The sequence below is a fragment of the Lissotriton helveticus genome, chromosome 7 (assembly GCF_964261635.1).
Source record: "Lissotriton helveticus chromosome 7, aLisHel1.1, whole genome shotgun sequence".
NCBI classification, from domain to species: domain Eukaryota; kingdom Metazoa; phylum Chordata; class Amphibia; order Caudata; family Salamandridae; genus Lissotriton; species Lissotriton helveticus.
The window spans coordinates 632,044,355-632,059,775 of NC_136068.1; the positions used below are offsets into that span (position 1 = coordinate 632,044,355).

At 46.4% G+C, this 15,421-nt stretch overlaps 1 protein-coding gene across 4 annotated transcripts in view; it reads right to left on the reverse strand.

Moving 5' to 3' along the window:
* The window catches only part of LOC144768867 (uncharacterized), a 209,452-nt gene that overhangs the window by 34,420 nt on the left and 159,611 nt on the right, over positions 1-15,421 (reverse strand). For all 4 annotated transcript variants that reach the window (XR_013598647.1, XR_013598646.1, XM_078652875.1 and 1 more), the window contains exons 7-11: positions 13,305-13,486; positions 12,966-13,074; positions 12,601-12,670; positions 10,555-10,639; positions 8,768-8,870 (exon numbers count right to left, since the gene is read on the reverse strand). Coding sequence is in view for 2 of the 4 variants with exons in the window: in XM_078652875.1 (XP_078509001.1) it covers positions 8,768-8,870; positions 10,555-10,639; positions 12,601-12,670; positions 12,966-13,074; positions 13,305-13,486 (549 nt within the window). In the remaining 2 variants the exon portion in view is untranslated. The remainder of the gene's footprint in view (positions 1-8,767; positions 8,871-10,554; positions 10,640-12,600; positions 12,671-12,965; positions 13,075-13,304; positions 13,487-15,421) is intronic.

Genomic DNA, 15,421 nt, shown 5'->3' on the forward strand with positions numbered 1-15,421 from the left:
GATGCTGGCAGAGGTGGAACTAAAGGAACCCATATTCACCTTCTGGGTGCGCTCAGAGAGAAAGCTGGTGAACCACGCCAGGGCAGATTTGTCAATGCCAATCTCCTTTAGTCTAGTTAGGAGAATGGCGTGGGATATGGTGTCGAATGCTGCGGACAAGTCCAGCAGCACCAACACCACAGACAAACCTCTGTCCAGGGACATGCGTATAGCATCCGTGACGGAGAGAAGAGCCGTCTCGGTGCGATACCTAGGCCTGAACCCCGACTGAGAATGGTCCAAACTGCCGGTCTGCTCAATGAAGCTGGAAAGGTGGTGGTTAACATGCTTCTCCATCAGTTTGCCGACAAACGGCAAAAGGGAGATTGGCCTCAGGTTGGTCATGTCTGACCAGGGGATGGAGGTGTTTTTCCTGATGGGCTTGACCATGGCCTCTTTCCACTCCCGGGGGACCAGTCCCTCGGAAAGGGAGCGATTGATCACCGTCTGAATGGAGGGACTGAGGACACTCCCAATGAGGTGCATGACACGGGCGGGTACAGGGTCCACTGGGCTGCCTGATTTAATGGTCCCAATCAGAGAGTTGACTTGGTCCAAGCTAATCTCAGGGATAGAGGACAGCGCAGCAGAGGCAGCTCCGACTGTTCCGGGCTGAAGGCTGGGAGAGGGGTCCTTATCATCAACAAGTGAGCTTGATTGGGCAATGTTTCGATAAATTGCATCGATTTTATCGGCAAAAAACCCAGCAGTATCCTCACAAAGTTTTTGGGACAGTGTCTCTGGGCTGTCGCAAGCGACGGGCTTGGTGAATGTACAGAGAACCTGGTACAGCAATTTAGAGTCATTACCTGCCTCAGAAAGTTGGGAGACAATGTGGGATTTACGGGCAGCTCTGATATTCCTATGATAGAGTCTCATGGCTGAGCCATAGCGGTCTTTATCGGCAGCACTGCGTGAAATTCTCCAGGACTTCTCCAACTTCCTGCATGCCTTTTTCTCCGCACGCAGTAAGTCCAAGTACCATGGTTCCTGCCTGCGGTTAGAACGCCGGTTGCAGAGTCTTAAAGGGGCAATGAGGTTAACCGCAGTGTTCAAGGCACCATTGTATTTGGACAGGGCCAAGCTGGGGGAGTCAGAGGGGAGAAAATCCGGAGGTATGAAAGCAGTTTTAAAAGTGTCTGCGGACACCTTGTGCCACTGCCTGCGCCATAACGGGAGGGGAACAGGTTGGGGGTGTTCTTCAATGAGAGTGGGGAGGGAAAAGTTAATTATAAAATGGTCGGTCCACTCCACCTGCGTTGGAGGATAACAGGTCAGGAAGTGCGAGTTGGACAGGATTATGTCGAGGGTATGACCGGCCCGATGGGTCGGACCTTGGTTGCCTTTTTGGCAGGGAACCAGAGATGGAAATAAAGTTTGTATGAATTTACAAGTTAGGAATTTGGGATTAGCGCTTGATTCAATGTAAACACTAGACCCCCCCCCCCCTCCCATTTATCGACCTAGGATGGAAGTGTGCATCAGCGTTACCAAAAAAGTGGGACAGGCACTGTGAACTCAGAAATCCATAGCACGTGCATTGACCCTCCAAGCTATCCTGCTGGCTTCCATTATGTGTCCATGCTGTGGCTCCCCAAGACTGAGGAAAAGACGTTTGTGCCACAGAGGGAAATGACGGGCAGTTTACTGCAGAGAGAAACATTTATTGCAAGGAGTGGCTGCTACGAATTTGATTTTTATTAAAAAAGCAAAACAAACAAAAAAACAAAATCATATTCTCTCTCTTCAGTCTTCAGGATCAAGTGGTCGATCCCATAAATGTTTTTTATTTAAAAGTTAATATTTGGATATTACTTCCCTTTTCTGTTTCAATGGTGCCTTCTATTATTCTTTACTCGAGAAGAAAATTCGAATAGTTAGAAAAAAATTTTTTTTATTAAGTTGGAGGTGGTGAACTTTAACAACTTTAGGGTCGGTCACGTCTTTTGATGCCTGGTACAGAGTGGTGAAAAGTGTGGAAAATGCACCCCAAAACAGGAGACTGTGTACTTGTGGAAACAAGATTTTTATAATGTAATTGTGTAAGCAAAAAACGTAATACAAGTTCATATTCTAAAGGAAGTGTGGCCTACCAAGCGACAACATAGGCTCGCAAAGAGGGTCAACAACCACAGACCAGTTTCACCCTCATTGTTATGAGTATAAGTAATGTTAAAAGTACTCTGCAATGAAGTAGATAAGGTATAGCCCATGAAAATGGGCACTTCCCACTCACCTTCCTCATTAGCTCTAACTCGAGGTTTTCCCTGAAGCTTTATGAGAAATGTAGCTTCGCAAATGCACAGAACGGTAGACTATTTTCTCATATTTCTTTAAAGTTACTTGTAATAAATTTGAGTTCTGAATTACTTATTACTAAGACTCACCGTCCTGTGATAGGCTGAACGTTTGCACTGTAAACAAGAGACAGGACAAATCTGGTAGCAAAAACTAAACTTACCAGTGGCTTTCTACAGAGAAGCTCACGCGCGCGGAAGCCACCTCCTCCATATACAATGCTGCGCGCGGCAGAAGTCCCTACCCACCGTGCTACGTCAGAGCCTCACGCTCCTGCCGGGCTGGTATCGGCGACCGGGGCTGGACACGTAGCCACTCCCTCCTGACATGATACCGAATGACATGCCCCCAGTGATGGAAGCCCTGCGTGTGCCCGGTGAGTGGGGTTGGGAGGGTGTGTGTGTGCGCGTTTGTGTGTGTATGTAAGCCCTGCGTGTGCGGGGGGGGAGTGGGGGGTGAGTGTGCGCGTGGGAATGTGTGTGCGCATGCATGAGGCTGTGTGTGTGCGCGCGCGTGAATGAGAGAGGCGAGAGGCTGCTGAATGTTGAACAGGAGATGTGCACGTGCACGCCCACGAGGTGAAATCCGCCGAGGGAAAGCGCGTGCATATCTCCTGTCCACATTCCCGCAAACGGGCGACATAAGGTCTTTCGCTGACGCGAGACCTAAAAAGGAATTTATCAGAACAGAATTGGATAACGCTAAAAACAGACCACGAAAATTGTTTGAAATTATAAAACAGCAATCAAACAAGATGGCAAAATCTGTCCAAGAGGTCACCAAAACGCAACTAAGTTGTGAAGAATTCTCTACCTTTTTCGCTAACAAAGCCAACAAGCTGGAAGAAGAACTTAAGATCGCTGCAGATAACATCGATGACAATACACCACCATCACAAGCTGATCCAAATCATGCGGACAAGACGACTAAAAACAGAGCACACTGGGACTCGTTCAAATTATTGAACCAAAATGAGATTGCTAAAACACTAGCGACCACTAAACCCAACAACCATTATAACAACCCATTACCATCGAAATGCCTAAAAGAAATCAGCCATACTTTGATCCCAATATGGACAGAAATTATAAACGCCTCACTCTCCCAGGGGGTCCTCCCAGAAAGCCTGAAGTCAGGACAAGTGGTCCCGATCATCAAAAAACCCACAGTCGACCCAACAGATCCAAACAACTATCACCCAATGACCAACATCCCTTTCCTGGCCAAATTGATAGAGAAATGTGTATAGAATCAGCTGAGCAGACATATCGACAACTTCTCACTGCTAGATGACTGTCAATCGGGATTCAGAGCTGATCACAGCACGGAAACAGCTATCCTACACATTGTCGATGATGCACTTCAAGCACTAGATCGCAATCAATCTTGTCTACTCATCCTCCTAGACTTGTCATCAGCATTTGACACAGTTAATCATGAAAATTTACTGAACAGACTTCATGACAGGATGGGAATATCTGGCATTGTACTGAAATGGTTCGAATCATTTTTACAGAACAGAACTCAGAGATTCCTAGTAAACCAATCGCTTTCTCGTTCATGCCCAAACACAATCGGAGTTCCACAAGGATCCACGTTATCTCCTTCATTGTTTAACTTGTACATTGAACCGCTTACAGAAATTCTGAAGAAATCAAAAATATCGTACCACATGTATGCAGACGACACGCAACTTTACATCAAGATTTCGAACCTGGATGACATTACCACAATGAATGAAGCCCTCAAAATGTCGCTAAAATGGCTAACCAACAATCATCTCAAGCTAAACGCAAACAAAACAGAATTCTTACTTATCACACTGCAAAAGAATCAGTCCGTAGTGAAGGAATGGTCCAAAATGATCACAGCGTTAAATTGCATCCCTACCCTAGTTGATTCGGCGAAATCACTCGGAATCACATTGGATGAGAACCTTGATATGAAAACTCATATCAAAACAATGGCAAAAACCGCACGTTTCCACTTGAACTATCTGAGAAAAATGAAATGTTTTCTATTGGAGACCGACTTAAAACTAGCTGTGCAATCACTGGTTATATCAAGGATCGAATATGGATGTACAACGCTAGCAGGACTACCAAAAATCTCCACAGCACCCCTAAAAGCCTGCCTCAATGCAGCAGCAAGGCTTATTACAGGATCGAGGAAATTTGACCATATATCCCCTCACCTGAAAGCTTTAAACTGGCTACCATATGAAGCTAGAGTACAGCTGAAAATTGCATGTATCACTCATAAAGCGATTCATCACAACACACCTAGATATCTCGCCAACAAAATAGAAATTGCAGGAAGAAATAGACCAGCCAGAAAGGCAAATTACCTACTCCTGAGACCACCAATCTTCAAGAAGAAAAGAACATATGAGAGGTCATTCTCAGGCGTAGCCCCAGAATTTGGAACTCCCTTCCCACAAACATCAGAAAAATCACAAACTCTATCATATTTAAGAGGGAAATAAAGCTCTTTCTTATGAGTAAGTTCCTCCCATAGGTACGACATATCGCCATCTAAGACTTATTATGGGGCGATCGCTAGAAATTCACCATAGGAATGGAACTGAAAGAGCCTTAAATGAAAACAGTATATTAGATACTTATAGACTAGGTCTAAAGTAATACCTATTAAGTTTTTTGTTGCTAAGATCTTGTTGACTACTACACATTGTTGTTTCAACTCATGCCATGAGATGTTAAGCGCTCTGATACCCAGGGGTCCTGTACGCGCTATAGAAAACTGTTAATAAATAAATAAATAAATAAATAAATAAGGCCCTCCTTTTTCCAAGTCTGGCAATTTCGAGATGCCACCCTTGAAGAGCAACAGTCGCACCAACAGTGACAGAATGGACAGGTGCTTGTCTGAAACTTGCTGTGGTGTGGGAGAACTAGTGGTGAGGTGAACAATCTCTAATCTGTCGGAAGTGATGGATGGCAAACCTGGGAGGAAATGTTTCATCCTGACCTCCACTGGTTGAGCATGCACCACAAAGGGCAACTTAAGAGGTTTGGTGGCAACTGCATCACGGAAAGAGGAACGGGAGGACTGATGCCCCTCCTGGCTCGCATGCTGCCTGCTAGACCTGTATCCATGCCCTCGAAAGGACTGGGGTGTCTGCTGCATCAATAGTTGGGAATGCTGTCTACGTCTATAAGTCAGCCCTTTGGAATAGCCTTTGAAGTTTCTGAATTGATGCAGAGACAGTTTGGCAGGTGTCAACAGCCAAAAGGAGCACGATGTAGCTCTGCTGTACTTAAGGTGCTCCAATGCAGAATTTGCCTTCTCACCGAAAAGCCGAAACACATCAAAAGGCACATCCATAAGGAAGGCCTGTACATCACCAGAGAATCCTGTAGATAACATCCACGCATGTCATTGAAGACCAAAATTGGTACTGACTGCCCGACTCAGGCAATCCGTAGTATCAAGACCTGCGAGATTTATGTATTCGGGGGAGTCCTGTTCACTGTGAACCTTCTAGGCAAATGAGGCCCTAAGTTCTTCTGTGACAGCCAGCAAGATTTGCTGGCCACATCCTTAAGGATATGTTTGTAAAGGCCCAACAGATAAAAAGCATTCACGCACCGCAGAGTCAGACTTGCACTTGCCAAACCATCAATCATCCTAGATTCCCTATCCGCATGAGTTTGGATTCACCTTACTGGTTGAGGCCTGCCCCATAAGGTTCTCTGGGGTGGGGTGCTTGGGAGAAAATATGAGTTACCAGGTACCAGTACGGCCAACTGAATATGCATAGGCAGGTAAGTACAAGGATTCGAACAAGTCGCCATCAAAGTATTTGTGAGGGCATCATTGAAAGGAAGAAAGGGCTCAGAAGTCACTGATCCAGGCTGAACAATCTCTGTTAGAATATTAGTTTTGCTCTCAATGGAGGGTAGCTGCAATTCTAGTGCCTCAGCAGCTCGAAAATTAAGATCATTGCAAATGAGGCCTCTCTTCCGCTAGTGGCCCAAGTGGCGAATTAGGCTCTGTCTTGGGATAGGTGTCAAGCCCACTGGCATTCTATAAATTAATGAATAAAGTATCACCCCTATAATGAGCGGTGAGCAAGCTATCCCCATCCCCACTTGGGTGCCCACTGCTCTGGTACAGGATCAGAGAACCAAATACACGGGTGAGCCACAGTTAATAGGTGTGACACTGCAGAGGTATTGGATTAGTCAGGTTGCAGGACAACCGGTTGCACTTTTATAATTTCATAGCGCAACATCGGCTAGGTTCAAGCTAAAGTCAGTTCGGGGTCCAGCACTGATGTGACATCACATCACCTTTGGGCACCGGTGACAGGCACTGTCGTAAATCTCGGGGCTGGAGCAGAAGTCTGCACTGTTGGCGTTATGGGCCTCATAACGGAGTTGGTCCTGGAGATAAGCCTGCTGGTAGTAACACAACAGGAGGTCCAGGTCCCTGCAGTTCATAGGGCCCAAAGGGGCACCAGAGGAAACCAGAAAAGTACCAAAAATTTGCAGTAAGGCCTTCTTGAAGTCTGCAATCTGCAACAGGTTAGACAGCGGCTGAGGTAAGCGTTGGGATCAGCTGAGGAATCAGGTTAGTGACCGGTGAACTCAATGGGATACAACTTGCTTTTTGATGACCTGGGGCTTTGCGTTTGTAATTAGTGTCAGTATGGGGTCAAATCCTGCTTTGCTGTCTGATGCTTGCACTTGGACTTACTGGAGTATTTTGAGTGCACAGTTGAGCTGCCAAAGGTGCGGCTTTCAGCACCAGGTTTGAGGCCACGATTTGGGCTGAAGTGAGACCTACGCGAAGGCTGAAAATTCTTTGTGTGTTTGGTGACATACAGTTTTGCTTCCTGGTCTTGGATCAGCTTTGGGTGCATAAGGGCGCACTTATCACATGACTTACAGTCGTATCCAGACAGCAAAGACACACCTTGTGCGGGTTTGTGATGACATTTGATTCCGCAGTGGCAGCGTGGCTTGGGGACATCATTCTCCAGCACCAGCAGTGGTCTGAGCAGGTAAGGGCAGTGGGGCGGGGATGTCGACAGAATAGGATTTATTTATTTAATTGATTTTTTACCTATTTTGTTGTCTGTCAACTCCATCCGCGCTTAACTGCACAGACTGCCGCTGTATAGCACACTGTTGAAACCGTTAGAAATCATCGGAAAAGAGATAAAAAACAACAGAAGCTGAGCAACGCAACCACGTCAGAATGCACAGAAAGAAAGGAACTGATGCCTGTGCTATATATGAGGCCATGCTCCGTCACTTCCAGGCAATGTGAAGTCAATGCAAGCTGCACAACGTCACCTAGTGGTGCATGGGGAGCACTGCTATGGAAAAGTTTTCTGGATCCAGTCTGGAGCCTCGGGAGTCGGGAGTATTCTAAGTTGAGGAATATGCAGTTAGAAGTATACATCAGAAGTGTCAGTTATTGGAACCTTTTCCGTGCAATGCACTGCCCCATGCACTGGCCAGTCATGCCCGTGGCATCTCAGTCCTCATCTTCTTAGGAGTAGGTGGGATTTCTGGAACCTCCCCAAGATGGAGTCGTTGATGTTAAATTTGTTTTCTCCATAGTGCCAGAGGGAGGTCACTTTAATGAATCCTTAATTTTCCATCTAATTAAATTCCTTTGGCAATCTTGATTACCTCAATATCTTTGTTTCATAGTCCATCCAAACTGCAGATATGGATACTGGCAGACAGTGAAATCCAGCCCAAAGTGGCTGCTGAAAGGCTGACTGGAGAAGGGAGAGAAGTCGAATTCCTGTGGTTTCTGGTAACAACTGAGGAGTGTAACTGGTACACTAGGCTTAATCTCCACATTGTGCCCTGCATCTTGAGGCCATATTTAACTGCAATTCCTCCTGTTGGGTAAACATACTACTAGACAGTCTTTTGTTTCCTTGTAGAACATTTCTGTGTAGCACTGTACGTTTCCTTCAATTTATGTAAATTCTGAGTTTCGCCTGCTTGATCTTGATAAATAACAAGATGTAGGAGTCAAGCAGACTGAGCTTGACTTTTTATGTGTAAGTGTTGTTCACAATCTAGTGAAGCTGGGTTACTTCTGTTTCATTTCAGAGGTAGCCACAGGCCCAGCATATTCACCAGCACTGGTGTGATCATCAACCAGAAGAGACTGAAAAGGGCCTTCCTGGGCTTTCAGCAGATATGAGGAATAGGGGATGCTCTCCACACTCTTGAGGGACGCTTTGCTTACAATTACATGTTTGTTAGAAACTAAATGTGTGAAAACTCAAATAATAAGAAATTCCAGATTTACGAGGGTGTTCCCAGCAGTGGAAAAGTGTGTGCAGTGATTCCTCGGTATTTTTGTTTCTATGAGTGGAGCAATAGGGGATGCAGTCCCTCAAGGACACTCCCGTGGGTTGGGGACACACTCCAGCACATACCTTGTAGCCTTCCGTCCTGCCCTGACACCACCGGAGGAAGATCCCCCTCTTTGATCCTCCATAGCGCCGGAAGAAGGCCTCCGAGTCTTCAGCCCATTTGTCACTGCAAGAAACCAAAGGAAAGACAACATCACAGATATGGACATCTTCTCGGACTAGTTAAAAGACACGCATCAAGCCCAGTGTCGACCAGATAATCAGCATTAGGATTTGTCAACTTCCATCCCAGAAGGCGGACCGGTTGTAAAGTTACGTAACAGTGGCCCTAAGTCGTCGTCATGGGTCCTTCAGTATTAGTGACTCTACTGCCCATGCGGTAGCAGAGGGCGGGAGTGCAATATGAGGGCTGGGACCAAGTACAGAGATATGTGGTTGATTTCAGGGTCATCATCAGTCTTCAGGGAGGCCATGGCGCTCTGACCACTATTGACATGTCGTTTGTGTATATGTCCTCCAACGCTGCTCTACGACTAACGTTGCACCCTCCCTCTCCCCACCACCTCCCACTACTTACTGATCCCTCCATGGCGTTCACTACTTCATCACCATACGCCACCTGCTCTTCCACCTACAAGGCTGTGGAGAAACAGCTTCCGGCCCAGACGGAGGTGGTGTTTCCAAGGACACTAATGGAGAAGCCCATTTTTACAGTAAAATTGGCAGCTATTAACTGTACTAATGGAACAGCTGGGAAATTGTTTTGTTAAAGGGAAGAGAGAAACTTCACCCCACCCTTATTTTCTTCTAGACCATAAAACCCTGCAGCACAGCATTTACTTAAAAAATTGCCGGTTTGGCATACTTCGCCCGAATATGTCCTTCTTTTTGGGAGTGGGCTCCTAAAGAGAACTTTGGACCCCTGCATTTTATTATTATTATTTTTAACGAATTAAGCACTGCGCAGGCTACTTAATTTGTAACAATATTAATAATATTATTAAAGTTTAGGGGCCTAAAGTTTCCTTGAGAGTCCACTTCCGATTAGAAGGCAGCTTGGTCTTTGTTTTGATTTTACCTCTTGCCTCTTCCACCGCCCTACACTGCCAGGCTCGTTAGCTCACTTGTGCGAGTTCTTTTCCAGGCCTTCTGTCTCCCGTAATTATTGTTTTCCTGCCTGAACTCTGCTTCCTTTTCGGCCTTTATCTTTCTTGCTCGGGTTCAAACTCTATTGAGGATAAAAAACAGTCTTGGTCCCCTGGAATAAGTGCGGGTGATCATCACCTGCAGGTACCGCGCACACCATCTGCTTCCCCTTCTGAAGTCATACGTGACGCAAGACGCACGCACGCACATTTACTGTCTGTCAGCAAGACACGTCTATCGGAAAGGTAAAAAATACACACAATGAAAAGTGATCTCTGGTTATCTGGCACGAGTTAAATCCCGGGGGGTTTGGTGTTTTCTGAGATTTTACGGATTATGTTCAGTGAGGCAACTAATTAAACTCAGCGAAGAGGGAGAGATGGAATCCTACAGGGTTTAGAAATGCGTGGTCACATCGCAGCTCTCAGAGCGGCTGCGTCAGTCACACAACAGGGCCAGTCACTCTGAACTGTCAGGGGTGCTTGGAACATAGTCAGCCTGATGCTTCTGCTACGGCTGAATCGAGTCACTTCACTTGGCGCTCGGAGGCCTGTAGGGCTGCGGGAGGGTCAGTCACGTCAAGCTGGTGCTTCTGAAGGGCTATCAAGGTTCGGGAAAGTCAGTCACGTGTCAGGCTATTAAATGTGGATTTAACGGACGATGTAGTCACGGATGTCCTTTTCGACACAAAGAAAACCACCCACCTGGCAGTCAGCTGGCTGGCATCCGTCGAGCTGGGTCTGGTGGCGCGCTCCCCCCGGTGGCTGATGGAGAGAGACCCGCGGGCATCTGCGAAGGAACCAAGAATGGATGTGAGCGCCCTAGGCCGAGAGAGGGAACATAACAGCCTACAGTGGAAAACAGAGTCTAATATTTTCAAAGTAATGAACTGAAGTTAATTGACAGGGAATGACTTGATGCGGATGAAAATGGACGATAGAGAGAAAAAAGTGCAGCACAGTGGATAAACGTGGTAACCTGTGAGACACTATATAAACAGAGTAACAAACAACAACAGTGGGAAATAGTGTGAAAACTTTGCATACTAAGGGCCACATGCATAAAAAGAAAAACCGGTCGCCCCTTTGCAACCGGTATTTTTGCATTTGGGATGTATCATCCCAAATGCAAAAATCGCAATTTAAGGAATCGCAAAATTTGCGATTACTTAAATTGTGATTGCATTTAAGGAATCGTAAATTGTGATGCCTCAAATGCAATGAATGGTGCGATTTCGCTATTCGGGGACGCAAATTACCGTCAAATGAAACTTGACGGTAATTTCCCAAAACTTTGAAAAATGCACTAAAGTGCATTTTTCAAAGTTCCTGGTTACACACACACATGTCCTTGGGGCATGTGAGTGCGCAACGTGTTCACATTACAATTTCAGGGGTGCAACAGGGTGTCTTTTTGCCACCCTTGCACCATTTAAATTGCATGCGCGATTTGCGAGTACCTATTGGGTACTCGCAAATTGCGCATGCAATTCCCATTCATTCCTATAGGCCTGTAGGCCCAATGAATGAAAGGGAAGCCATTCCTTTATTGTGATTTGCAATTTGCGAGTCGCAATTAAGGAATGTGTAGGAATCGCTATTTTTCTTAGCGATTCCTACATGCATAGGCTTTTGCGATTCTATAATTGCGATTCCTTATTAATCGCAATTAAGGAATCGCAAAAGCCTACCTTGATGCATGTGCCTCTAAAAGTGGATAAAGGAAGGTAACCCTAAGCAACAACAGAGAACAGAGTTCGGGAAGAGAGCAGTTTGTATGTGGGTGCAAGGTGCCTGTGTTTCTTCTGTTTTTACGCTCTTCTGTTTTGCCAGCGTGATTCACCTAATCCTAGAACATTTCACCCCGGGGGACTGATGGTCTTGCGCTAAGTGTTCTTATCCAGCCCTCCCAGAGGATGGGCTTTGAGTACTTATCTTCGGCCTCACGTCTCCCAGGGCACAGATTAGCCTCACCTTGGAATTGTTGACGAAATCAAGCTCTTAATTGAGTCGAAAGGCCTCCCCAGGCAGGAGAATAGTGACAGGCTGCTGCCTGGACCCTGCGTCCCCCATAAAGCATTTCCCGCCCTCTTCCGGGCACCGACACACTGAACCTACTGCTACAGATCTGGTCAGGAGTAGGAAAGTGTGTGATGTGGCCTCTCCAGAGTTGTTTCTCATAGGCGAGGCCCGCCGTATGTAAGCTGGTTGCGTGGGGAGGGTTGGTTGCCATGGTTGCAGCAGTACATGAGGTGGCTGCTCCACAGTTTGTTTCCAAGGGTAGAGCAGACTGTGAGGGGTTCCTTTCCTCAGGATGTGATGTTTCCCTCGGGTTGGGGGAGGGGGGGACTGTGTGATGTGGTCTCTCCACAGCTGCTTCTCACAGGTGGGGCAATATGTAGGTGGGGCAATACGTATGGTGGCATTTGGTTAGGGTTGGCATAACTGTAGCCTAGTGTCAGGTGGTTACTTCAAAGTTCATTTCCTTGGGTGAAGCAGCGTGTGAAGTGTTCCTCAGGAGCAGGGATCTCCCATGGACACGTTTTTCTACACCGGAGGATCAGGGTGTAAGGCGGTAAATCCAGGGTTGGAGTATGTGGGTGGTGTTGTTTCTGAGGAGGTCCCCGGCCCGAAGTTTTCCCCAGGAATTAAGCAATGTTTGCAGCACTGCTTTCCATGCCTACACGGAGCAGCGTGTGAAGTGGTCTCCAGGGTGTGAGTTAGTTCCTATGGCTAGTCTCAACTCCTCACCTGTTAGACTCTTTTGCTCTCTCTCCGAAGTTGAGAAGCTCCTTGCGCTGCTCGACTTCACCACATTATCCTGGACCAAAAAGAAGACACAATAGTGAGAGGTCTGTAGGGATTACTATTAACTGGTAGTTAATGTTACACATAGGAACACACCTTCTAACGCAATAAATGTTTGTAATAGTGCTGAACTTTAGCAGGAAACACACCCTATTATCAAGAACGATCTGAGGTAGAGGGAGTTGACTCCCAAAGGCTGACTCATATCTTCACATTAATCTTTCATCGCCCCATCCCAACATCCCACACAACCCGTGGCCAAGATTTCAGCCTAATGTAAGGCATCACTGCTACAGGGGGTAGCTCACCTTGGCTTGGACTGTACCATTCACAGCCAAGGGGGTCACAGTGAGGGTTTTTGGCATTTTTCTGCCATCCAGAGTCCGGCTTCTCTCAGTACCGTCAATTGTGTCCAAGCTGGGTACACAAGAAAGCGAAACAATATGGTCTTTAGTAAACAGTAATGACTTTATCACAACCTTACTGCACTTTCAGAAGCACTTGCCAGCCAACAACTACTCTAATGAAAGTTCAGAGAAAAACCTCCCTCTTGACATACTCTTCATTTGAATCTGGAATCCATGTAAAGTGTCTTCTTTCCCTCTCTAGGCACCTGCCTCCAAGCATGCTGTGCCCTAGCCTCTTACCCCAGCCGCCGGGCTTGCTGTTGCTTCAGCTCGGTCTTTAGCCCCTCAGCCTCCCGCTGCACCTCCATCAGCTGCTCCCGGGTGGCCGCCAGCTGCTCCTCTGCCTCCATCTTGAAGTCATCGGCCACGGCCACCGCCGTCTGCAGGTCTGACTGGAACTGGCGCCACTCCGCTGCATCCGCCTGTGTGGAGATTTTAACCAAAATCATCAAATCACTCACTCTTTTCCTACAGAATTCTTATCTGTTAGTCCTTGCTTCCTACTTCTAATTCAACTGGGACTGTACTCTTGCTGCTTTACGTTTGTGGTTGTTTTATATCCATTGGCACCTATCCTATGTTATCAACTAGTGTCCTGGAACTCACCTGCTTTCATAAAAGTTCTGGAGCTTCTTTTCAATAGATTCATCATCTTTTTATCCATTCACAATCTCATTAGTCCATCACGGTCTAGCTTTTGGTAACATCACTCAAACAGAGGTGACCATCATGCACATATCCAACCTGCCTACCTCCACCCACCACAAAAACTTGTAACCAGTGGCCATATTATACATTGTGCTCCCGGGCTTGATGGGCGTGTGCACCTGCTTTGTGTGCCCCCGAGGTGCAATGGTATTACAGAAGGGGCTACTGATGCTTGTGCAGACCCTTCTGCAATACTGATAGAGCTGGCACACATGTAGCACCAGCGCTATAATGAAAGCGCATTCCCTCATTAGCATGGGGTGTGGGCCCATGCAAATGAGGGAATCTCTTTGCCTCTGCGCCTGCCCCGTATAGATGCAAACAGGTCCTCAGGAGGCACACCCGCAGTATGCCACATAAAGGTGGCACACTCTTAGTGCACCTCCAGAAGGCATCCCTCTCGAGGGGTTAAAGGGGGTCCCATGGACCCTTCTGTAAAATGCAGGCAGGTTGCTGTCTGCACAGGGAAACATACAGCAGACACTTCATATTTCACTGAATGCACTGCCCCAGGGCAGAACATGTCCGCAGCGGCCATGGGGGCAGCTAATTCCTTATAATAGGTCCCTGTTTGCGCCCAGCGCACCTCCTGGAAGGTGCACCGTGGGACAAACAGGGAAATTGTGCCCTATGCGTAATACACCCCCTGGTCCAATACAGGCTCCAACATTGGCCTTCTAATGCTATAAGGAACCTCCCTCTAATTTCATCACATGCCATATCCCAGTAGAGCCCCATTGCTTTTTAACCTGCGTGCCCTCCTTGTGGAAACACTGATCCCAATGAATTCCAAGTCCGACAACATTAAAAGACCTCCCCTACTGGAATGGCCTCCTCTCAGAGCTCAACACTGTACCTTGCTTTCAACTTTTTGAACATAAACTAAAATCTCAAGTTATAAATAGTGTGTATCACCACTGTTCCTATGTATATAAGGAAAACTTTACTTAACAATTAGGTTACAGCTTTTAGTGCAGTGAATTCACACGCAGTCAATACTCCTACTATCTAGTGTTTGGATTAGAACACTACAAGTTGTTTCTCTTCAAATTGCTGTTGGTTTCAAGGTAACTTGTGACACCTCGGAAAACTACGATGCATCAGGACACAGAACCCACTGTTCCTACGTATACAATTTAAAATCTTAGTATTCAGCAATGTATTCACTCGTAGGTATCCTGTTATGTCTTGCCTCTTGTATTCCCACCATCTACAATAGACGATACCCTTGCATTTAATTTAACCAAGCCCCTTTTAATTCTATATGTGAAATAGGATAACTATGTACAGCACTTCTGGTGGAAGAGATAAACCTGATAAATACGTTCTAAGAAGAAATTCAGAAAGTTGCAGTGCCTACCGAGTAACACCTTGGAGATCATTCTATGAAAGAGGCCATTCACATGGTCACTATGTCATACCTTGATGAACACTGAGAAATAAGCAGTACAAGTTACTCTGCCTGATAAGTCACAACTTTGCAAGTATGTGGAGACATAAGCACTTCTCAACTGAGCCTGCAGTTTTACAGATGCACAAGTTACTTACCTTTGATAATGCTGTGTCTGGTGGATACTCCATCTAAACACATATTCCCCCAGTGTGTCAGACTGGATCTTAAAGTTTTTTCACAGCACAGCGCTCACACA